This window comes from Pteropus alecto, unplaced genomic scaffold, assembly GCF_000325575.1.
Source record: "Pteropus alecto unplaced genomic scaffold, ASM32557v1 scaffold129, whole genome shotgun sequence".
Taxonomy (NCBI): Eukaryota; Metazoa; Chordata; class Mammalia; order Chiroptera; family Pteropodidae; genus Pteropus; species Pteropus alecto.
In genome coordinates this window covers 1,226,376-1,249,599 of record NW_006442597.1, presented here as the reverse complement: position 1 = coordinate 1,249,599, position 23,224 = coordinate 1,226,376, and the positions used below count along the sequence as shown (strand labels likewise).

Genomic DNA, 23,224 nt, shown 5'->3' with positions numbered 1-23,224 from the left:
GAGAAACACCCCAGACCCAGCACTGCCGGGAACTCACCTCTCTTCCTTGTTTTTGCAGATACACTCCCCAATAATCTCCTTGATTTCTGGATCGTGCACTTTCTCAAAGCTGGCTGGCTTGATGCCCTGAAGATGGATGAGCAAAATCACCTGACACAGAACTGGCCTCTTCAAGGTGTCTACTTCTTGCATACTGCACACTAACCGCCTCAGGAGAAAAGGCAGGAAGCACAGAGGCTTGGGGGATAGGTTGGCTGTAGCAGGGAGGTCTGGGGAAGACAGACTAGGGGATGCTCCCTCACTCTGCTGTACAGAGGAGGAGGGTGGGGCAGAGTGGATCTGTTCGAAGCCCTACCTGGCAAGCCGGGGCCTCCAACGTCACCTGGAGGGTCTCAGAGGCTAGAAGAGAAACTGTTCCAACAGCTCGGCCCTTCTTACCACATCTCTACTCAAGAATGCTAGGAGCACTATCTGTGATCACTGTTGTTGGTCAAGGGCCACCAGAGATTGGCCCCACTGTGGCCACAGCAGGGTTGACCTCCAAGGCCTGGCTGCTCAAAGGTTTTGCAAACAGTCCGTGCCATGCAGTTCTGCCATTCAGTTCCATGGCCATGAGTCAGACCAGAGGACTTTCAGGTGCCAGGGTGTGGCCAAGCATCCACACTGACCAGAGACCCAACAGGTGCCAGTGAAGGGCGGCCACTGCTCAGCCATCTGGCTATGGTATGGGGGAAGCAGAACCAGCAAACTGAAGGGATTCCAGAAGCAGGAGTCAGATCACAGTTTATTTGTAATCTACTGGGAGAGGGAGGTTTTTAAACATTTTAAACACACTGAGGGTTCAACCGTCATCTTCTTTTAGCAAAACTCCACCTTCAAAGGCCTGTCCTGATTTCTTTTTTCATGTACAAAATAGGAAGCATACATTTTCCCACAATGAGGGATGGCAGGAAGATGGAGGCCCATCCACAGCCCGGGGACAGACTAGAAGTACAGGATCCACAGCGACTCCCACAAATTGAGGTGTGGCCCCCTGTACCCACCAAACCCCTGATTCCTGGGACCCATGCCTGTAACCAACAGGGGTCGTACTGTGCCCAATATGCAGGGAAGTTTGCAGCAGGCAGAACCCTGGGACTTAGAAGTGGCTGAGGGTTTCCCCTTGCTAATGAGACCCCAGGGCCTTTCTACTGAAGCCAACAGAAGAAGAGGTTTAATTACGCCAGGAGGAAAGGCCAAGATTCCTATGGGGTTGGTGGTCTGAGAAACTATGAACACACTGTCATTTAAATCTCTGAAAGACTAAGGACCTCAAAGCTGGTGAAGAATGTGCCAGAGGAACAAGGTACCATTCTGAAGGGGCTCAGAAACATGGAGTCAGGGCAGCTGAAAGCCAACGGCGCAGTGACCCCACCAGACTCTGGGGCAGGGACATGTGTCGGAGGCTGACCCAGCATGTGAGAGCACAGTGAGGGGCCAGCAGGAACACAAGGATGTCACTGAACGAAGGACACACTGAGGATCAGGGAACACGCTCCCATCTGGTTTCCTCGGGAAGGCAGGGTGGGGCTGAGCTTTGCTTTGCCCAAACCAACACAGGCAACACAGGGCCTTGGGACCTGGGTGTGCTCTGTTTCCTGGGACCTAAACAGGGCAGTGGAGCTGCTGGGAGCACCATGTTGGCTGAGGAGCATGTGCCAAGGGGGCTCAGTCCCTGTCTCCCTTAGGCCAGCAGATAAACCAGAACAATGGTCTTCGGGCTGCTCCTCCTGCACCCCGGCACTGGCACCTCCAAGGCCTGCAAGTGAAGCCCTGAGCTTCCTCAGGTCCCCCCACCCACCAGAGAACAGTGTCCACAACTCTCTCCTGCCAGCACCACTAGGAGCTACACATCTAACTGTGGGCCTCTGACCCGCACTCACAAGTGCCACCAGCTCGAAGCCTCAGTGGCACACAGGAGGGGCTCAGAGCAAACAAGTTACTGTTAACTCAGAATTAAGAATCAAAGGAGATGAGCAATGACCTTCAGGGAGGAGGGCAGGACGAGGGTGACAAGAACCAGGCCCCTTGTGCAGAAGCAGTGAGGGTGTACCAGGGTCTGGGGTAACAAAGCCAACCCTTGGGAGCCATGTGGTCAAGTGCTGTGGGCGGAGAAGGACAGTGATGAACTAGAGCCCAGAAAAGCCACAGTCCAGCTACCCTGCCTTGGATACTCCCTTGGATACTTCCCAACCAGGCAGGACAGCCGCAAAGGGAGGACAGGATGATCTGTCCAATTAAATCCTGGGGACATACTGGAAGACAGAAAAGCCAGTGGTCCTCAGAGTGGCCAAGAAAAGAGGTTCCAAGGACAGGGAGCCTGGGCACCTGGCAGGGGGCCCCAGCTCTGCAGCACTGTGAGGCCCTGATCATCACCTCCAGGCACCACCCCCAGCACCTATGTTATTACTACTGTTGTGTGGGTTCTACTAATACCTAAGAGACCTGAGCAACCACCCCCCTGTCTCCTCATCTGTGAAATGGCCTAGTCCCTTTCCTCACACAGCTGTTAGGAGGATTTCATGAAGGCACACAGAGTCCAGCTGGGACACACAGGCCAATGCAGTGGCCAGGGGACTCACACAGGTGACCTTCCTGTAGATCTGGGCGGCGTTCTGGCACTCCGAGTAGGGGTACTCCGAGGTGGCCATCTCCAACATGCACATCCCGAAGGCGTAGACATCCACCGACTCGTCATAGTGCTCCTCGTACATCTCAGGTGCCATGAACTCAGGAGTACCTGGGCCCAGGAACAACAGATGCAGGGTTGGTTGTCATAAGCCTGAGAGCACCCTGGGCCCCTCAGAGCCCCCACGCCTCCTCCCCCATCCACATGCCATGCCATCGGTCCTGAAATCCTGATTCAAACAGAAGTACTCTGCAGACAAAAGTTCTGGAAAATTCCTCCTGCGCCCTCCTAAGTCTGGGTTGGATCAGTCCACAGAGCTGGGAGACTATTACTTCCCAGAAACTGGGTCTATGCCCAAAAAGGCTGAAGGTGCCTTTCATCGGGAAGGCAGAACTCCAGCCAGCACACCCTCCCAGCACAGGCCCAGATAGCCCAGAGCAGACAAAAACTTGTGATCATAACAGAGCTGCTTAAATTGCAAAAACCCAGAAAGGCCCAAATATCCCCAGACACACCACACAGCAGAGTGTCAGGCATCACGCACAATGATCTGAGGGTGGCTGGGCAGGTGCCATTTACTTGGCAAATAATTCAGAGGTTTAAGGTAGGAACTACTCACACATTCAAATCACGAAAGATTTTAAAATAATGTTCACTCTGAATTTTTAAGGACATGAAGACTTACAATGGACTGAGTAAAATAAACAAAATATACACTGCATGTACATGCTGACCTCACCTATACAAAACCACAAGCACAGACCAAAATGACTCGTCTGGCAGATGGGGTTATGGCTGATTTTCTTCTTTAGTTACACTGGTCTGGGTTTTTTAATTTTTCTGTAATAAACTTCTACTTTAAAAATCACACAATCCTTTTATAAAAATAGGTCTGAGCATCAGTCAAGCTGAATGTAAAGAAAAGGGGCATCTACTTCAATGAGACTGCTTTTAACTTCTCTGTTGACTTTGGAAGATTTTCAAAATGTCCCAGTTTTTTAAAACAGCACATGCAAAATAGCATGAACTAACTATTGTGTTAAAAAGCACATGGTGGGGTCATCAAAATGTTTACACGGCTATCTCTGGGATGGCTTTCGGAGCCACACCTGGAGCCATCGGACCCCACGGCTTGATGTGTCAGACACCATATATAGCCACCCTACAGCCCCTCCAAGCGCTCTCTTTGCAAAGCCAGGAAGAGCCCCTGCCTAGGACCTGGACCTGGTGGACACATAGCGCCCACTATATGCCAGGACCCCAAATGGAGCCAGCATACAGGACACCAGACGTACCATCTCTACTATGAAAGGCAGCTACAAACTAGGTAGCTTCTCAAAGGAAGACAAGATACACAGAGGCAAAAATGTACAGTAAACCAGCATCCACAGGGAATCCCTCAGCCCCCAGGGCCCACGCACAGACTCAAGGCTTGCTCACTCCAGCACAAACACCCCTGGGAGCCTTCCATGGGCCCCACAGCCTGGGTGTCACCTCGACACCTGCCAAGGCCAGCTCCAGCGTCGCCAACCACAGAATCCCCACATCCCTCTGTCACCTCCTTCCTGCTCCTGAGTACCCAGAGACTCACAGGCACCAGCCAGCAGGGCCACGGCTTAGCTCAGGGGCCCAAGGGGCAGTACAAAGGCGGGCTTACCTATCACACTCTTAGCAAAGGATGCTCTCTTGAGGGTGGCCAGGCCCAAGTCGCCAATCTTCACAGAGCCAGTGGGTCCGGTGATGAAGATGTTGTCACACTTGAGGTCCCGGTGGATGATGGGGGGCGTTCTGGTGTGCAGGAACAGCAGCCCCTTCAGGATCTGCCGGCACCAGCTGCGCAGCACCTTAGGCTTCATCACCTTGAACCGCTTCAGGTACCTGCAGGAGCGTAGCTCACCAGCTACTCATGTGGGGAAGGGTTTCCCACTGCTGGGGGCCATGTACTTATCACCCAAACAGAGACACTTATAAGGGAAGAGTGCTGGCCACATACCAACTAGGATCGCCCAAGCCATCATGAGCCCTGCACCCTGGGCCAAGCCCACCCTGAGGCCCCGACCAGTGAGCCAGGAGGCACGCTCACGTCTTCAGTGTCCCTGAGGTCATCAGCTCGGTAACCAGTACGATGCACCGCTTCCCCTTGGCACTGGACTCCCAGAAGTCGTAAAAGCGCACAATATTGGGGTGCTGCAGACCCTTTAGCATCTCGGCCTCCTCCTTGAACCGCTGTCGCTCCAGCTTGGTGAGCTTCCGGTCCTAGAGAGACACACACGGCTGAGAGGGACACCGCCATGCTCTCCCACAGAGCCAGGTAATCCTGGACAGGGCCAGCCAGGCTGCCTCCTTTTGCTCAGGGAGTACAACGGAGGGGGAGGACCAACCTGGAGGAGTCCCACACTGCACAAGGAGCTCATCAAAAAGGTCTCCAGGACCCAGAGACACCTCGAAAACCACTGCAACGCTCACGTACTTTTCTAAAAACATCAAAGGCCTTGCGACCTATACATCCAGTGATGGAATATGGTTAAAACAAAGAATTTATACACAACTTTGAGGATGCATTCATGAACACAACAGATAAGAACCAGAAAACCAGGAGAGAGATCAGAGGCAAGAGCAGTGAATGAAGACCAGAGTCCCAGCCAAGCCCACGACAGTGCTAGAAGACATGGCACACAAATCTCCTGGGCCTGGGGCCACCTGTGCCCAACACCCTCAGCACATCTGAACACCCTCTAACACCCCAACCCATAGGCTGCAGTGTCTCCCCACCACCCTCATCTGCCACCACCCATGCCCTCACCTTGTCCGCCCCAGCAGCCTGGATCTTGGCCTTTCCATTCCTAAAACCCACCCATGGATTCTCAAAACAGAGCACTCAGAACAAACCGCAAGCACTCTGCTACTTCCAATTTCATCTCACAGATGATCCTCACTTCCAAAGGCCCCAAGTGCAGCCTTCTCCTCCTGCCTGAGCACATGACCCCCAGTGTCACCTCTGTCCTAGTCCAACAGGCCACACAGCCCACAGAATACACACCTGGCCCTCCCACCAGGAGAACTCCCAGAGAAACATAAAAACAACTGAACATGGAAGGGGGAGCTTCGAGGAGTTCCAGGAAGACAGAAGAGGTGCATTTGGACAGATGGAGAGAAATCAAAGCTGAAATGAAACAGGCCAAGTCCCCCGGGGTCCTTCAGGAACACTCCGAAGGACATAAAGCCAGACCCCAACCAATCCAGGGAGGAGGGGGGGGGTCCTGGGATCATGATCAGTCATGTGGTTAAGGAATTCTGTCCCAAGTGGCACTATACCCATTTAGGTACTCTCCTTCCCGCCAGCTCCAACCCCCTCCAAATCCTTGTCAGTCTCTCCATGCAAAAGTGGGAACAGACGGCATGATCACCAACAGAGCAAAAAAAATGCCAGGAGAAACCCTCAGAATGGCTGATCCCAGAAAAACAAATAATTCAGGGACAAAGTCCACTTCAAAAACATCTAGTTCATGTCCTCACATGGACCCAAGAGGCTGGCACACATAAATAAGACCAACTTTATACTTTAAAAAGTAACAATCAAGAAAAACCTCTTGCAAATTAAAGCTCGATGTTTTAAAAATAAGATATCCCATAATCCAATGAAACATTAAGCACAAAAAGTCTATGTTGAATGTAGATAATAACATGGAAACATGTTCCATTCATCAAAAATGATGATTTATTTAAGAAAATAAAAGTCAAGCCACCAACTGGGAAATATTATTCCCAATACATGTGTTTGACATGGGACTCAGATCCAGAATAAAGATGAACTCCTGTAACTCGATAATAAAAAAAGACTGTATGTCACAAAAGAAGAGGAAGAAATGGCCAATAAGCACATGAAAGCATACCCCGAGTCACCAGGAAAACGCCAATTACAACCACAAGATCTCACTCACACCCACCAGCAGGGTAAAATAAAAAGGATCTTTCCAACCGCTGGACAGCAGGGAAGCTAAACCCTCCATACACGAGGCTGTTGGAAGTGCATGTGGCACAAGCCTTGGAGAAGCCTCAGCATGTTCACACCCAGCTCTAGGCCCAGATACTCCCTGCCGGGTACCCACCAAAGACAGACAACCAAAGAAGACAAGTATATGGGGTTCAGAGCAGATCCGCTCACAAACCCCAAACTCCAGAAAAGGCAAAATTAATGAGTGGGACTGAAACTACTACAGTGCTTGCTCTAGGTTGGGGGAGGTGCACAAGCTGAGAATCTAGGAGGCAACAGCGATGCTCTACATGTAACAGAAGACTTGGTTACATCAGCATGTACATCTGCTTGTATACTTATGTGTTTCTTTGTATGTCAGTTATTGCTCAATTTTTCAAACATTAAAAAAAAAGTGAAAACATCCGAAAACCAAATGTGAGAAATAAAAGAGAAACATCAAGAGACACGAAAGAATCAGCTGGAAGACTAATAACATGTAACAGGAGTTCCAAGAAGAAAGAAGATATCAGGAAGGAGAAAGACAGTGGGATAGAATTTCTCTGAGCTGAAGGCAGAACTATTCAGAATAAAAGCCTGTGCCCCAGCCAGGTCAGAGTAAATGAAAAATGACCCACCACCAGACCAGTTCCAATAAAATTCGGACTCCTGAGGGCCGAGAGCAAGCCCACCAAGGAGCTTGGGGCAGTTGTGTCTCCTGGGCAACCCTGACTGCAGTGCAGCTGGTGGGGCAGCCCCCTCAAAGTGCTGCCTCTGACCTGGAACTCTATACCCAGCCAAACAGATGTCGAACCTGCGGCCCCAGGACTGATTCTCAGACACTAGAGAACTCGAAGGTGACTCCCAGGCACCCCAGGTGAAACAGTCACTGGAAGGAGTGTTTCTGAACAACACAGCACAACACAGCAGAGGGAATGCAGCAAGCCCTGCCTGCTGCTGAACTTGGCCACACTGAGTAAAGGAAGCCAGGCTGTGGGATGTCCCCTGCACTGCTCCTTGCCAGGCAGCTAACTTTGGGAAATGACATTTCAGTTCCAATTCCCTTCCAAAGGTCCGGTCACTGATTCTAGAGAAAACTCAGAGAATCACTTACAGTATAAATTGTTTTAGCCAGCATTTCAACATCAACCAACAGCAAAGTAAAAGATTTCACTGTAGTCAGAGCAAAAGGTTCATGTTATAAACAAATAACAACTGAGAGAGGAAGAAAGTGCCCTCTATGTGCTTCAGTCTGATTTTCTGTGACAGATACGGGCTAATGGCGACAAAGACACAGGTCTTCATGACAGTAGCTCTTGGAGCTGGGCTTGGGGGATGGGGGGTGGACAGACCTTATTTTATGTTCTAAGCCACCAGGCTATTTTTAACTAGGTGACACACTGCTTGATAATTTAAAAGGTCAGTTGTGTGTCTTCAGAGCACTGCCCAGAGCCCGCCTGCAGCGTGCTGCCTGGCATCCCCTTGCAGAGCTGGCCTAAGTCCTTATCATTGTTTGTTGATTGCTGGTCAGCCCCATGAGATCGGCAACTCTATGGAGGCAGAGCCACCCCAGCAACTGGCCATCATCACTGCTTGTGGGATGAATTCATTACCTGACATGCTGGGACAGCTGGAAGTCATCAACCAGGGAAGGAAGAAAGTTCCTGATCTCCGTAGGACCCTCAAGTCCTGCCAGTCGGGTTGTTCTTGAGGTACAGTACTGGGAGGCTGGGCTACAGATGCTCACACGCAGACAGGGAGGACAGGTCACTTAGCCCAGCCTCCCTGCCACCAAGCCCTAGTGCTGCCTGAATTAGTGGCTCCTGCTCTCCCAGAGATAGTGAAGGCTGATCAGATTACAAAGAATAAAGCATTTTGGACAAAGCTGGCTCTTGTCTCCTACAGGAAAAAGGCCCAGCCAGTCTCAAAAGTCACCCTCAGAGTAGGGACAGTGAGGTGAGACAGGGTGCTTGGGTCAGACAGCCAAAGCAGTCAGAGGAGGATAGCCCTGGATCTGAAAGCCCTCTCTCGCATGACTCAGGAGTCATCATCTCTGCCCTAACAGCCCCATCAGGGAGAGCGGAAGTCCTGAGACCCAGAAGGCCACCCTCCTGCTCTCGGTGTAGTTCTACAGCCATCTCCTTTCAACCAGGCTAAGCCCAACCAATCTCACAAGGATGGAACTGCCCAGCCATCCTAAGTCCAGCCAGGGGAATATGGAATCCACATACATAGGGCAGAAAGGGATAAAAAGTAGCTGGAAGGAGAATGCCCAGAATCAGTAGAGTCTTGGGGTGACAACCTGGCAGAGGACCTCTCTCCAGCTGCGTTAGGTCATCAATCAAAACAAAATAAAAAAAGGCTTCAAGAGTCTGTTGAGACCTGTCCCTTGTACAGGGAAATCAGGCCAGGACAAGAATCCAGGTACTAAGTCAGCTCAGAACAGGCAGCTCCAGGAACAGAGTTGGCCCAGAACAGGGCAGAGGGTGGGGAGGATATCTGACACTCAGGACAGTCACCTCGGTGGAAAGGGTGCTGCTCTGTCCCCCGCAAACCTTGCACCTGATGGGCAGCTACAGGCCCAACTCAGTCACCAGATGGTCACTGAGGCTCTCGGTTTCAGGTACGGGCTGTGGACAACCTCAGGGGGAGTAGGTAACAGATAAACATGCAATTTCACTGCGGCTAAAAACAAATAAACATGCAATTACACTGCAGCTAAAAACACAGTGAAGAGATGGTTGGGCAGTGCCAGCCAGGGACACTCTTGGGCTAGAGGAAAAGTTCCTGTGGCCTAGGGGGAAGGACAGCCCTCATCCACCTAGGGCACTGGCAGAGCAGGTATTCTAGGAGGAAGCATCTTGCATGTAGGTGTGAGGTCCCAGGTGAACAGGTGGAGTGTGGCTTATGTCCACACAGGGGTCAGCATTACAGGGACAACAAGAAGGTGTTGAGTTCCTACAGGGGGCCGCCAAGGGAGAGACCCTGACAGATAGTGATGTCTCACATTTTGAGCTGCAACCTGCTCCCTCTAATATTTACTGTAGTTTTAAAAATAAACTCACTTCTTTTAACTCCAAGTGCTCTCCTTAACCTTATCTAAGCAATAAAATATGTGAAATCACAGGTGCACAATGTATGCTTTTTCTAACTCACCTTTAAAATAAAGGTGTTATTATTAAAACAAATAGTTCTCGGGGCTGCTGCTAACACATAAGATACGCCCCCGCTCCCCAGTCTGAGGAAGCACGAAAAAGAAAAGATCCCTCTGGGCAGGGGCTGGGGGTAAAATCTCAGTAAGTAGACAGCTCGGAGGGTAAGGCACTCCAGCAATCACAGCTTCCCTGTCACAAGGGCCAAGAAGGTTGTAATTCCCTGAGGAGGACAGCTGAACGTTGCTATCCAGCCACTCACTGCTTTTATAAACAATACCATCTTCTTTAAAGTGGAGAGGTACATAAATGACTCAACACTAGTGTCTTTAATGGGCCTTTGCTCTTTTAAAGGCCATATCAGGACTCCTGCTCTTCCCTCAAAAGGCAATACCACCAGTGGCCAATCCCATGGGCCAGCCCTGCCTGCCACCTACAGGAGACTGTAAAACTAGGTGCCTTTGCTATGTGCAAGCTAGGATTTCTGCTACTTCATCGTAAGTTAAGGAATTGTAAAGGACATCATCTCTAGCATCTGTAAATGCTGACATTGTTTTAATCCTCTTTGAAACAGTTCCCATGGAATTTGATAGTCTCTCCAGCCATTTTACAAATACGTGAATAAAACTCCAGTCCGGATCTGTACTTCCACTCCCACAGACCTCATGTAACACAGTTTTCCTGACAGCCTTTTATTGACCACCTGACCATACTTCTCTGTCTTAAAATGATGTTTATTGGAATTTCAGTTTTTCATTTCCTATGGTCATACAGCTCTGAGGGTCATATGTTTTTCTGGATTGAGTTACTGTGACAATCAGTAGTTTGCAGTTGACCAAACAAATAACAAATGTGACTGAACATGCTTTATTCCCAATCCCTTCATACATCATCCACAGTGAACTAATTATCACCAGAATGAGCACAGGCCAGCATTGCTTCTCTTCACCTCAGGCTCAGGGGTAGGGGAGCCAGTTATGCCATGTCACAGAGCTCTCTAGACTCAATCCAAGTGTGTCCCCAACCACAAGAAATCCTTCAGGACCAGCTGGCAGCCCCATTAGGGCTTCCTCTGGTTCTATGGACACTGCAGTATGAACCCCCATCCACGGTGGCCACCATCCCCAGGCCTTCATTGGGATCTGGGCAGAGCGAGCCATGAAGTGAGATTCGGGGTAGGTGGGGATGCCCCCTGCCTGCCTGTCAGGGAGCTCCCATCCCTTGCATAAGCACAGCAGGTCAGTTTTGGGACAGATCTTCTGTGCTGGGCACTCTTGGGACAAAGGCCTCTGCCCTACCCAAGCCCTAGGCCATGGGCAGGGTGCAAGCCCCTACTGACCCCAGGCCTGCCCAACCTCCTCATCACGGAGCACAGACAGTGCCATGGTAGGAAGCCAGTAGAAGCGGTTACCACACAGAGGGGACAGGCTGAGGAGGAGCCCAAGAGAAGGAAGAGCACCTGGAGGGGAAGGGGGCAGGGGAGGACTCCACTCCTCTGAGAACAGGCAGGCTAGGCGGTTGAGGGAGGATCTACTTGGGAACACCACCATAGGTCACCAGCACGCCCTGCAGCAGCAGAAAGCTAGGCAGGCCTGAGTTCTCCCACAGTACCCGTCCCTAGGCCCTCCACCCCACAAAACCTCCCCCAGGGACCTCAGGCCTCACATAGGCCATGTGTAGACCTGAACCAGCCACAGAGATGGTCCAGGGCAAGGACAGACAGCCATGGCCAAGACTTGCTTCCTCCTGACACAGCCACTCTCAGGTGGGACAAGAGAAACCACTGAGGCCAGGTCAGCAGACAATGTGCAGGATGGTGGCATCGAGGAGGGCTTTGCTTTTCTCAGGGACATGTCTGCTCTAACCCCAGGACCTGGGACCTGGGCCAGAGCAGCAGGTCATCATGGTGTGAAATGCAAACAGGAGCCAGCAAGAGAACACCCACCAGCAACTCCCTCCTCAGGTTCCCAAGAGGACATGCGGGACCCAACCAAGAGTGCTGGCACTATCCAAGGTGACTCTGAAGCCCAGCCTACAGAAGCTGGGCGGTGGCCACCCATGCAGCTGACTATACCACATGTCTGTTTTCTAAGAAAGGCTAGCCCCACCCTAGGCCACTGCCCGATGGGGACACCTAAATATAGATGTGGATGCATCATGGACACAGTCAATGAAGACATATACTTCAACCAAGGACCATGCCTGTGGGGGGTGGGGGACAGGGTAGCCAACACCCCACACACCCAGGGCCAGACTGTTGACAGAACAGCCCCTTTGGGGTGGGGCCAGTCAGGAGCCCTTCCCTTTTGTCAAGCAGCTGCCCCACTCATTGCACAGGGTCCAAAGCCTGGGACACCCCAGGGTAGCAATCTGCTGAATCCTATATACCCTTCCCCAGAAAGCAGACACCCTTCACACATCTTCCACCCCAGGGAACACCCAGACCCCCAGCTCTGGGTCCTCAGGAACACAGAAGTGGGGGACTCTAATGCCTCCTCTTACAGAAGGCCCCATACGGCCAAGTCCTCTAAACCCCACCCCCAGAAAGAAGTTGCCTGGACCTCACTCTTCTCCTGTCCAGAGACTCTATGTGGCCTAAACATCAACAGATCTAAGATGACCTTTCAGGTCAAGCAGTAGGGATTTTGGCCATTGATGGCCTCAGGCTGGTATCTGCTGAGTGGACATGCGGCCAGGCCTAAACATCCACAATGTCCTCCTGAGGTAGGTGCTACACCAGGGTACAGGGCAGAGGAGTGTCTCTCTGGGCCAGGCACTGCAAGGTGTATGGTAGTGGGAAGGGAGCATGGATAGATAAACCAACACATGTGATCAGGGCCACAAAGGACCATGAAGCCCAGGGTAATCTGGGGTGAGGGAAAGCCCTGCAGCTCACATCTACCCCAATCCTGTGAACTAACTTCTTGGCTCTTCTCCAAGCTGGCAGCAAAGCCTTGGGGCGACAATCCAGGTTAGACAGCAAGCACACAGTGCACAAGCACGTGATGAGCCACCAGGTCAGGATATGACTTCTCTGGAAGTCATTCAGCACATTCTCCTCTAGAGTTATGTGGTCTGAGATAACAGCTATGAGTACTTGAGATGCAGCTAGTCCAAAATGAGATATAATCTAAGTGTAAGATACACACTAGATATCTAAGACAGTATTTTTTAAAATGAATTTTAAATTTTGTATTAATAATCTTGTATTAATTACATGTTAAAACAATAATATTATGTATATATTGAATTAAAGAAAATACATTATTAAAATTAATTCCACCAGTCTTTTTATTCTTTTAACGTGACTATTAAATTGAGTATTATATACGTGGCTTACGTTACACTTCTATATTAGAAGACAGTGCTATACTAGAGTGTCAGCACTATGCATTAGACTAGAAGCTGAAATGCTAGAAAAAGCTTCCACAGTCTGACAGGGCCTGCTAAGGAAAGAAGGCCTTGGGGAATGCCCAGGCTTTTGCTCTAGATCAGGAAACAAGACCAAACAATAGAAAATCAAGAGGGAAAAAACAGGTAACAGCACTATACTATAGTTATCAGACACAGACTTTAAAATTATCATGATTAGTATGTTCAAGAAAACAGATAACAAGATAGATAATTTCATCAAAACTAAAATCTGTGAAATAAGAATTGAATTAAAGCTAGAAGAAATGAAATTGGGAACTCAATATATGGGTTTAACAGTAGATTAGACATAGCTGAAAACAGGATCAGGAAACTGGAAGACATGTCAATAGAAATATATGGACTAAAACATGGAAAGACAAATGGATGGAAAAGATGGGAAAGAGGATAAAGAAAACTTAAAGAACACAGTGAAAAGGTCTATCCTATGTATAAATGGGGTTTTGGGGAAAAAAAAGGCATAAAGAATGGAATAATGCAATATTTAAAAAACAAGTTTTCCAAAACTGAAGCAAGACATCCAGACATAGATTCAAGAAGTGCTATGAACCCCAACCAAGTTAAACACAAAGAAAATCACACCAAGGCACATTACAGTAAAAAACATATAAAACAAACAAACAAAAAACCTCCTGAAAATTGAACACACAAAGAAAATCTCAGAAGCAATATCACAAATGGCAGGCGGGGCGGGGGGAGATGGCGTTCAATGTTCTAAGGTCTACTAGTTTATATCAGACTTTAATAATCAAGGAAAAGTGTTGTAATCTCTAGTGGAACCACTAAAAAATATATATATAAGAATGCGTAACAAGCTTTCAAGTACAAACTTTAAACTACCCAACAAAGCCCAGCACTCCAAGAATGGTTCATCTAATTAAAGGCAGACATATCTGAGACCACACCTCTATTGTTAAAATTATCACTACATGGATACTATATGCGATAAAATAATGACTAAAAATTACAAATGCACAGAGAAATGAGCATGCAATCCCGTTACCCTGCTCTCTGTCATCCTCCATGCTGCCCCTTCCAGTTGTCTAGCCCCCACAGAACAAGTCTCCCTAGGGCGTGCCCATACAGAAGCACAGCTATCCTTCTTGCCTTGATCACCTATGGGAAGATGGCACATATGTCCTTCCTCAAGATTGAACAGAATCCCAAATCCAATGAAGAGCCTGTGCTCGGTGGAGTTCCTTTCCTGCAGGTGAGTTCACACCCCAGGTGATAGTAAAGCTACCTCCCCATCTCATGACTGAGACCTAAAGAAGCTATGTCTGGCATCCCATAGGGGCTTCCCCATCTCTACCTGTGATGGCTCGCCTTCAACAGGTAGGAACAACCTGAGACCCAGGAGCAACTCTGAGGTCTGACACCCTGTGAGCTCAGAGTGTGGAATGGCCCCACCTCCTCCACACCACATCTATCTCTCCTTCAGGCAAACTGTTACTGATGGCCATGACCTACTGGACAGTCACTCACCAAGTCCATGAAGATGACCCTGAGATAAGACCTCTGGCCCCAGCACTCACCCTTATGAGCCACACAAGTGTGTAGTACCCCATTTACAGAGAGGAAGCTGAGGCTCATAGAGGTTCAACACCTCTGGAAGCAACAGGTCAGAACATGACCCAAGGCCAGCCTGGCATCCACTGTGTCCACATGTGTATGGGCCTGGCTGAAACAAGCAGGCCTCTATCAGGCAGAGGGATGGGGCGGGGCCAGTCCCTCTGGGACACTGCCCTGTTAACACACATGGTATGACCACACTAGGTATGCAAGCTACACCAAGCACAGCAATGGGATCTGCTCTAACACCTAAAGCCAACGCCCCCTTATCTCACCTTCCAACATCTGGCTTTGCCAAAAACCACAGCAGCCACAGAAAAAAGGTAAGGAAATCCCTCTGTTTTATGGTTCCTCGTGGGGCCTAAGGATGTCCCGCAATTGATGCATGAGAGCCAGGAAGTGAATGAAGGAGTAAATAAATATCAAAGAATCAGTGAATAAATGAATGATGAAAAAGTAGATAAATAAATGAAGGAGCAAGTGAATGAAGGAATGAAAAGTGGGATTAATAACTGGATGATGAATAAGTGACTGATGCCCCTCACTCTGCATCCCCAAGACAGGAGTACCCTCCCAGGTATAGGGCCTGTTTGCCTGCCCCCCACTCATCTGCCAGGGATGTGGACCTGTAACCTGTCCTGCCGGCTCCCAGGAATGTGGGTGGTTGGTGTAGGTGAAAGCAGGGCTACAGATAGTGAGTGGGTCTCAGTCCAAGTGGAGTGCATACATTACTCTGGACCAGGAGGCTTGAAGGGACTTAGGATCCCTGCACACACAGAAAGTACCCACCCACCAGCTCATCCTCCACAGGGCCACTTGGAGACAGTAGAGTCATGCCCTTGAAGGCACCCAGCACAGGAGGCATCCAGCTGCCCCATGCCATCACCTCACTCCAGAGCCTCTTCTCCCACATAAGCACAAAAGCCCCGCCTCCCCAATATCCCTAGTAGTGTAGCCTGGTGGGAGAGAGTCACTTAGCAGGGAGGGGTGGGGATACCACTTCCGTGAGGAATCCTGCATGGAGCAGTCAGCAAGTCACCTCAGGCACGAGGGTCAGGGTCCAAACATTGTCACCCGCATAGCACCTCCTCTCCACCAGAGCACACAGTGCTGAGAAAGTTCCAGCACTGTCAACATCCTCAGCGTCTTTGTCACTCAGGCCACAGGTGGGCTCTTCCCTCACTGTGCCAGAGGTGCCCACGACACCCTGGCTCAGGGTCCCACACAAACCATCCCCATCAACTTCCTCACCATTGACATAGGAACCCTCATTCCAGGTCCAGGTGTAGACTCTGGGCCAACATAAACACAGGACATGCCGTGCTCCTGACCTCCTCAGGTGGGGTCACCATCATCCCTGCGACTCCCAGCACACCAGACACGAGCCTGGGGGAGGGTGTCCTGCACAGTCAGTGCGCAGCGCAGGTTTCGTCCCCTCTGGGAGCTGCTCTCCTCAGCAAGGCCCTTCAAGCCCTATAGACCCTGGGGCCCATGGGCAGCCATGGACTCGGCGGCTGCATGTGTGTGAACACGCACAAGCAGGACAAACACAGGAGCACATGTGACAGGAGGATGTACTTCTGACCTATAAAAATCTATTTCTGCTATTTTTTTCAAAATATTTCTAAAGGAACTATAAAGAGGGTGGCAGATTAACATAAAAACTCCATTTTCACTCACAACATGACATTCCAGCAGGTGCTATGACACTGGAAACCAGCAGAGACATACACCCACAGCCGTCTCCAGAGTCCTGCACACTTGCCTGGGACTGTCACCCTCGGGCTCCCACAGAGAAGTCGTCCAAAACCTCGCTGCCTGTGTGTATGTCTGGGATTGCTCACAGGATGGTTATTTATAGTCTTGAGAAATAACCAACATCCCGAGACAGCCTGGTGGCAGTGATGAAGGCTGTGCAGTTCTCAGGGCAGCTAGAAACCAGGCAAGGGTGAAAGGCAGCAGGCTGGAATTTAATAAAAGTCACCTCAAGAGACCAAAACAACACGCGAGAATGGGGTTGCGTTCAGGGTGAAGAGCACAATACCTTCTCATCCTTCCCCGTTTCTTGGGTTCTCTATAGTCCAGCGAACTTCATGAAACTTCTGACTATGTTCGCCTGCTGGGCTCTCTCTCCTTGAGGGGCAAAGAAGAGGGGCAGGCCCTACCCTGTGAGCATGCTCTGAGAACTAACTGTGTGTTGAGTGGCAGGAGACACAACTTTTGAAGATGCTGGGGAAGCTGGAACTCCTGCCTGTAGGGCCAGCAGCCAAGGACCCAAGATCTGGGCAGGCAACCCTCAGGTCTGAAGGTGGGAGCTTATCCAGGTCTGAGGGTTTGAGAGGAAGCTAAACATAGGAGACTTCCGATAATAACTGGGGCTAGGACAAGATTTGTTAATCATTCTAGTCTCTACTTCCTAGCCTGGAATTTCCAAGCTGACATGTCAGAAATAACAACACTGGGATGTTCTGGCTCTCAGTAAACTTCCAGCATGGCTGGCCTTGCCCCTGATTTGGATGCACCAGGCACAACCCTCTCGGAGCAGGTGGACCAGGTGTGGGCACTGTGGCAGCCCCATGGCCCCCTCACTCAAGCAGATGAAGAGGCAGAGGGGTCAGAGCAAGGTGCCCTCACTCAGCTGCCCTCACTCAGCATATGAAGAGGTAAAGGGGTCAGGGCAAGGTTCTCAGCACCCTCCAGGGGCTGCCCATCTAGTTGCTTTCACAGCATTCCCCAAGGAAACTCAGGAGAGGGGGCGTGATAAGCTGGGGCCATGCCAGACTGGCCTTGCTCCCTCTCTGATGGTAGCAGGCACAACGTGGACCATCCTCAGCACCTGCTCCTCGAGGGCAGGCCTGGCACATCGGCCCCAGTGCTGGGTCATAGGATGACCCATTTACCCACCGCCTGGCCCCTACCTAGCAGTCGCCACCGTTCCTGGTGTCCCTAATTAAGGATACTTGGAAATCCACCGTCCCCACAGCCACAACGCCCAAGTGTAATCAGCTAAGCAGGATAGCTCCCACACCCTAAGGGGTGACACTGGGTCAGGATGGGTGCCAAATACTGGGATAATCTGTGCTCAGAGCTGCCAGGACCAGAACAAGGGGGAAAGCATCCCTTACATCCAAAGAAATGAGGGAGGCCCACACGGTAGGGGAAGAAGCTGACTCCAGACACCATGCTGTCCACCTTGCTGGGCCTTGGGGAAGCAGGACTATGTCTCAGAAGGAGAAGCCAAGCTGAGAAGCCTGGGACCACCCCCTGGTGGCATCAGTGTCCTCATTTATATAACAAGCCTGAGGCATGATTGCATAACAGGCCCCATGAGGCCCCACATGGGGTCTAGGCTGCGGTTGGTGCCTAAAAAGCAACTGCCCTGGGTGCAACAGATGAACTGTTATTGTGACTATGGACTCAGCCCCAAGCCGAGGGGCTTCGCTCAGGCTAACCTCATGTCCAAGCTCACCCACCCTAAGATTCTCCTGTTATCAGAGACACTGTCCAGAGCCCCAAGTACAACCTGTGACCCCCATGATCAGCTGCCCCAGAGGCTGCACAAGAGAGTCAATGTCTCTATGCTGTCTACAGGACCCCACAGGGAAGGGTCACATCTACTGGACCCCAAGAAGAAGGGCCATGTCTACAAAATTCAGTGGCGAAGGACCATGGCAACAGGACCCCATGGGGAAGGGCTGCACCTCCAGGGTCCCATAATGAAAGATCGCATCTACAGGACCCTACAGGGAAGGACTTGCATCTACAGGACCCCATGCTGCAGCCCTCACACCAGTTGCCCTCAAGGCAAAGTATCCTTGAATTCTGCTCCCAGCTCCCTCAGTGTACTGCTCACTCAAAGAGTAAGTCAACACCAAAGATAAAATAAAATAAAATCTCCGCAGTGCCAAAAATACCTCCCCACGGGATGAGGGAGCAGGTGCCAGCTTCCACAGCAGCAATAGTTGCTATGGATACAGGGCTCCAGCCGGCAGCGGGTGGGGACAGAGATGGGAGACAGGTGGGGGAGAGGGCACAGAAATGGAGGAAGAGGGACAGCAATGTAGAGACCAGAGATGGAGGGAAAGGGGCAGAGATAGGAAGAAGGGACAAAAATAGGGTAATGGGGACCAGAGGTTGAAGCAAAGATTGAGGAGGGGGAACAGGGATGTGGGGTGGAGGAGCAGAGAAGGGGGAGTAGATATGGGGAGGGGGGAAAGAGATGGGGAGGATGGCTGAGATATGGGGTGAGATGTGGGTGGATGTGTGTATAGATTGTAGGGAAGGGAACACCGATGGGGGAGGAACAGAGAAGGGAAGGAGATGTAAATGGGGGAGGGGATAAAGATAGGTGGGGAAAGAGAGATGGGATAGAGGACACAGATGCAGAGGGGATGCAGTAGTGATGGGGAGGGAGACAGAGATGGGGGAGGGGCAGAGAGGTGCTGGCCAAGGGCAAGAGAGACTGCCTGTCAGTGGGAAGGAGAGAAGGTGCCACCAAAACACTCAGCCAGCCCTGGCCCTCGTGCCCCATGCCCGCTCACTGGTAAAGGTGACTTGCAAATACAGACTTTGGTGAGGGAGGGTGCTGAACAGTAACATTAGTACCAGGAGGAAAACAGGATCTCCCACAAACTTGAACACATTTCTGACTTGAGTGTCATAGGTCCAAAATATTCTAATACTCCCTGACTCCTCTCACCTACAACTGTCACCTCCTGTGGGCTGGATTTACTCTTGGCCTGGGGTGAGCAACGGGATGGCCCGCTGGCCCTGGGCTATGGCTCTCTGGGCACCAACAAAAACAACGGTGATGCCCGAGGGAGGAGCCCTGAGGACACAGGCCCATTCTCCCCTCCCTGCTGGGGAGACCCCAGCCCTGGCAGGTTCCACTCAGCCCCCTGGCGCTGGCACACATTGACCCTGTTATGGAGAACAGTGCACATGTCCTCCTGTGCCTGCACCCCAGCTTCAACCCGGCCACCCTGCCCAAAGGTTCTGCCCCACGTGCTCAGGCTTCTTAGAGGCTCTTCCCAAAGGCCTCCCTGGCCCTCAGAAACCACCTCTCCCCAGTGGCCATAGGGTGTTCTTCATCACAAGCAGCCTTCGGAGGCCTCACTTCCTACTGTTGCCCCCAGTAGGAATGTGAGCCAGAAGGCTGCCTGCATGGACAGGTACCTGGAGAGGGACCACCGCCATCCTCTGGGTTGTTGCTCCTGGAACCTCACACATAGTCATCAGGTCCTTGTCCTCGAATGCTGTTTCCATACCACCCCCAAGGGCCGAAATGGCTCCTTATACCCACTGACCAGGCATCCCCAGTGTGGCCTCAGGTGAGCCCTTCCTCTCCAGGATTCACTCCAGATACCCCACCCCAGCCAGCTGTCCCTGACACCTGCCCTCGAGGAACACCAACCTGGAACACCATCAACAGTTCCAGGCCCACTCAAAGCAAGCCTTGCCCATGAGACTCCCATGTGCCCTGCCACAGGCAGTCTTTCCCTTCCCTGGGCTGCACTCTGTCCACTGGGAAATGTGATGGCTTCCTATCACTCCCACAGTAAGTCCCCAATACTGCAGCCCAAACAGGACAAGAAGTCACACACACGGCTGCCTCCTCCCTAAGGCTTTGTGGGGAATTGGCACCTTGTCTAGCTCCTAGAGGATGCCGAGTTCCCTGGTATCTTCCATCACTATGTCTCCCTGGGATCCTCCTATATCCTTTTATAAGGACCCAGGTGATGACGCTGGGCCCATCCTGTAACCCAGGATCACCTACCACCTCAGGGTCCTCAAATCAACCACATCTACAAAGTCCCTCCAGCACATAAGCTGGAACATTCCCAGGCTGGGGTGTGCAACCTTGGACGCCTCCATCACCCAGCCTCCTATATCCTCCTTCCCCCCGTCACCCCCCCACCCCTGCACCTGGACATGGCGGCCACCCTTGCAGGATCCCTGCCAAACTTCCCTGGGGCCAGCCATCATGCTGTGTGTTGAAGAAGTGCTGCCATCTTTTATTTTGGTTTTTCCTTCTGTAAGTGAAAAAGGAAGCCCCATGTCGGCCACATTTCATCTGCATCCCCGGCTCCTACACCCTCTACTGCTGCCTACCTGGCCCCTATGTCCACGGGATCACGCCTGCACCCCCTTCTGGCCACCACACCTTCCCCTGGGCCACACGTAAGGAAGGCTGGTGTCCTCACCCAACTTTCATGCCCTAGCCAAGCATGTGCATGGTCGAGACAGCACCCCCCACCCAGACTACTGGCCCCCCAGCTCAGGCATCACCATGGGGGATCTGAGAGTGAAGGGAACCAGCAAAGGCAGCCCAGGGCAGCACAGGCCAACTTCATTATAGCCTTTGTGGGCCTCGGGTCCCCACAGCCCAGGGCTATACAGCAAAACTCAATCAGAGAATGCCAGCATGCGTAAGCAAGGGCCTTGGTGAGCTTTCAGGAAATTGCCTAGTCTGTCATCACGGCCATTAGTAATTATACTCAAGAGATGAAGGTCTTTCGAAACTCTCATGATTCAACCTCTACCAAACTGTACCTACCCCACCCCGTCCTCAGTATTTTCCTTCTCCCATAGAGAAAACACAGCAGAAACCCTTTGTTGAAAGGCCATCAGTCATGGAACACTGGCCCCTCCCCAGTCCCTGCCTTGTCCAAGAAAAAAGGCTCTGCTGCCTGACAGGGCCCTGGTCCCACCTCCAGGACCCTGGGCATCAACACTTCCTGGGCAAGGCTGCCTCAAAAAACTCGTCATTCCGACGGAAGCACCTACAGGGCAGGCAGGCCTCTTCCCTGGCAAGCAAATCCAAGACAACACATGTGCCCACACAAGCTAGCAAAGCCTAATAGGGTATTTCTACTGTACACACAACCTGTGCACCAGCAGCCAGTAGACAGGGAAATCAGGGTCAGGTACCGTTGCTGCCCCTGTAGGCCATGTGGGGCAAGACCATGAGGACATACAATGCACCCATGGCAGCTCAACTGAGCCCAGCAGGGCCCGACAGTCCAGGCTGGTCAATGACCCCTCTGCTATACATACAGTTAGGCGCTCATGCCAAACCCTACAACTCCCAGGCCCTCTGAGCCTTACCATGGGCCTAGGGCCAAGGGTTCGTCCCAAGTCAAGTCTGAAGGATGAAACCCTACTGTGACCTCTGGCCCAGCTGCAGCCCTCTTGAAGGCCCAGCTGGTTCCAGTTGGCAAGGCTGCTTCTGCTCCACCTTGCCAGGCAGCCAAAGAGCCCTGTTCTGCTCACAAAAACAAAGGGCCTGCCTCAAAAACTCATCCATAAACTGCTTCAGGAAGCAGCCAGCAGGGCTGGAACGTTCCAGAGTCACTGTCTCACTCCCCTCCAGGAACAGAGCAGGCCTTTGTGTTTTATCATCACTGTCATCAAATATTTACAGAGGCTGACAGACCATTTCAAGCAGGCCAGACCTGAGCCAAAAGTACTGCGCTTCCCAGGACCCTCAGAGGAACAGACAGACAAGCGGGGCAGCAAGAGGGCCAAGAGTCTGGGTCTTTGTCATCTGGACATGTCAGCTGGCAGGCTGCCACCACACTAACCCACTGCAAGAAGGATACAGGAACTGATGAAAGGCCCTCCACGCTCAGGCGCCTGGGAAACCAAAAGCATGGGCCTGAGTGTGTGTCCACCCCAGGCCAGGCAAGCAGGGGCCTCATGCTGCCAAGAACCAGGGAGAGAGCAGCCCCAGATCCCCAGGTCCACCTCAGCCTCCCCTCTCCAGCTCGTGACACCAAGGCTGGAAACTGCCCAAGTATCCAGCAGTGGGTGGATAGACGATAGACTGCTGGTGCCCACATGGTGGACAAGGGATCGACTGCCGATTGGTGCAGCCAGGGCTGAGTCCCAAAGAGCATCTTGATGAACACAGGCAGCAAGAAAGGCTAAACACTCACTGAGACCCACGTGCAAGAAGTTCTAGAGCAGGCAAGCAATCCATAGGACAGAGGCAGCAGCAGTGCCTGAGGTGGGGAGTCAGGAGAAAGCTCTGCCTCTGCTAGGTCAGCACACTGACCTAGGTTCCAGCAGTTTCACCTCCAAAACAATAAAGCAACGTGCCTCTGTCCTTCAGTGTTTTGTTTTTATAAAATATTATCTATCCATTTCTTTTTTAAACTCATTATTTCTTTTCATCTGCTTTTACTTCATTTTATTTCTAGCTGATTGCTTTCAACATGTTTTGCCACTTCTCAATTCATCTATCTTCTTTCTCTGAAGTACACCCAGCTGAGTTTACTTACTTTCTGGCCTCCTTTTTAACCTTCTCTTCATAAATTGCAAACACGGCCATCTGTGCAGATCTTCCCTCATGCAGCACCCTGACCCCACACCAGGCAGACCACTTATAGGCCCCAAAATGCACGCTGGCCCTGAAGGTACCCAGGA

The 23,224-nt window shown here is 51.3% G+C and overlaps 1 protein-coding gene across 1 annotated transcript in view; it reads right to left on the bottom strand.

Moving 5' to 3' along the window:
• The window catches only part of WNK2 (WNK lysine deficient protein kinase 2), a 138,536-nt gene that overhangs the window by 69,874 nt on the left and 45,438 nt on the right, over positions 1 to 23,224 (bottom strand). The window contains exons 3-6 of the mRNA XM_025040452.1: positions 4,752 to 4,924; positions 4,326 to 4,546; positions 2,622 to 2,779; positions 38 to 126 (exon numbers count right to left, since the gene is read on the bottom strand). Coding sequence (XP_024896220.1) covers positions 38 to 126; positions 2,622 to 2,779; positions 4,326 to 4,546; positions 4,752 to 4,924 — 641 coding nt within the window. The remainder of the gene's footprint in view (positions 1 to 37; positions 127 to 2,621; positions 2,780 to 4,325; positions 4,547 to 4,751; positions 4,925 to 23,224) is intronic.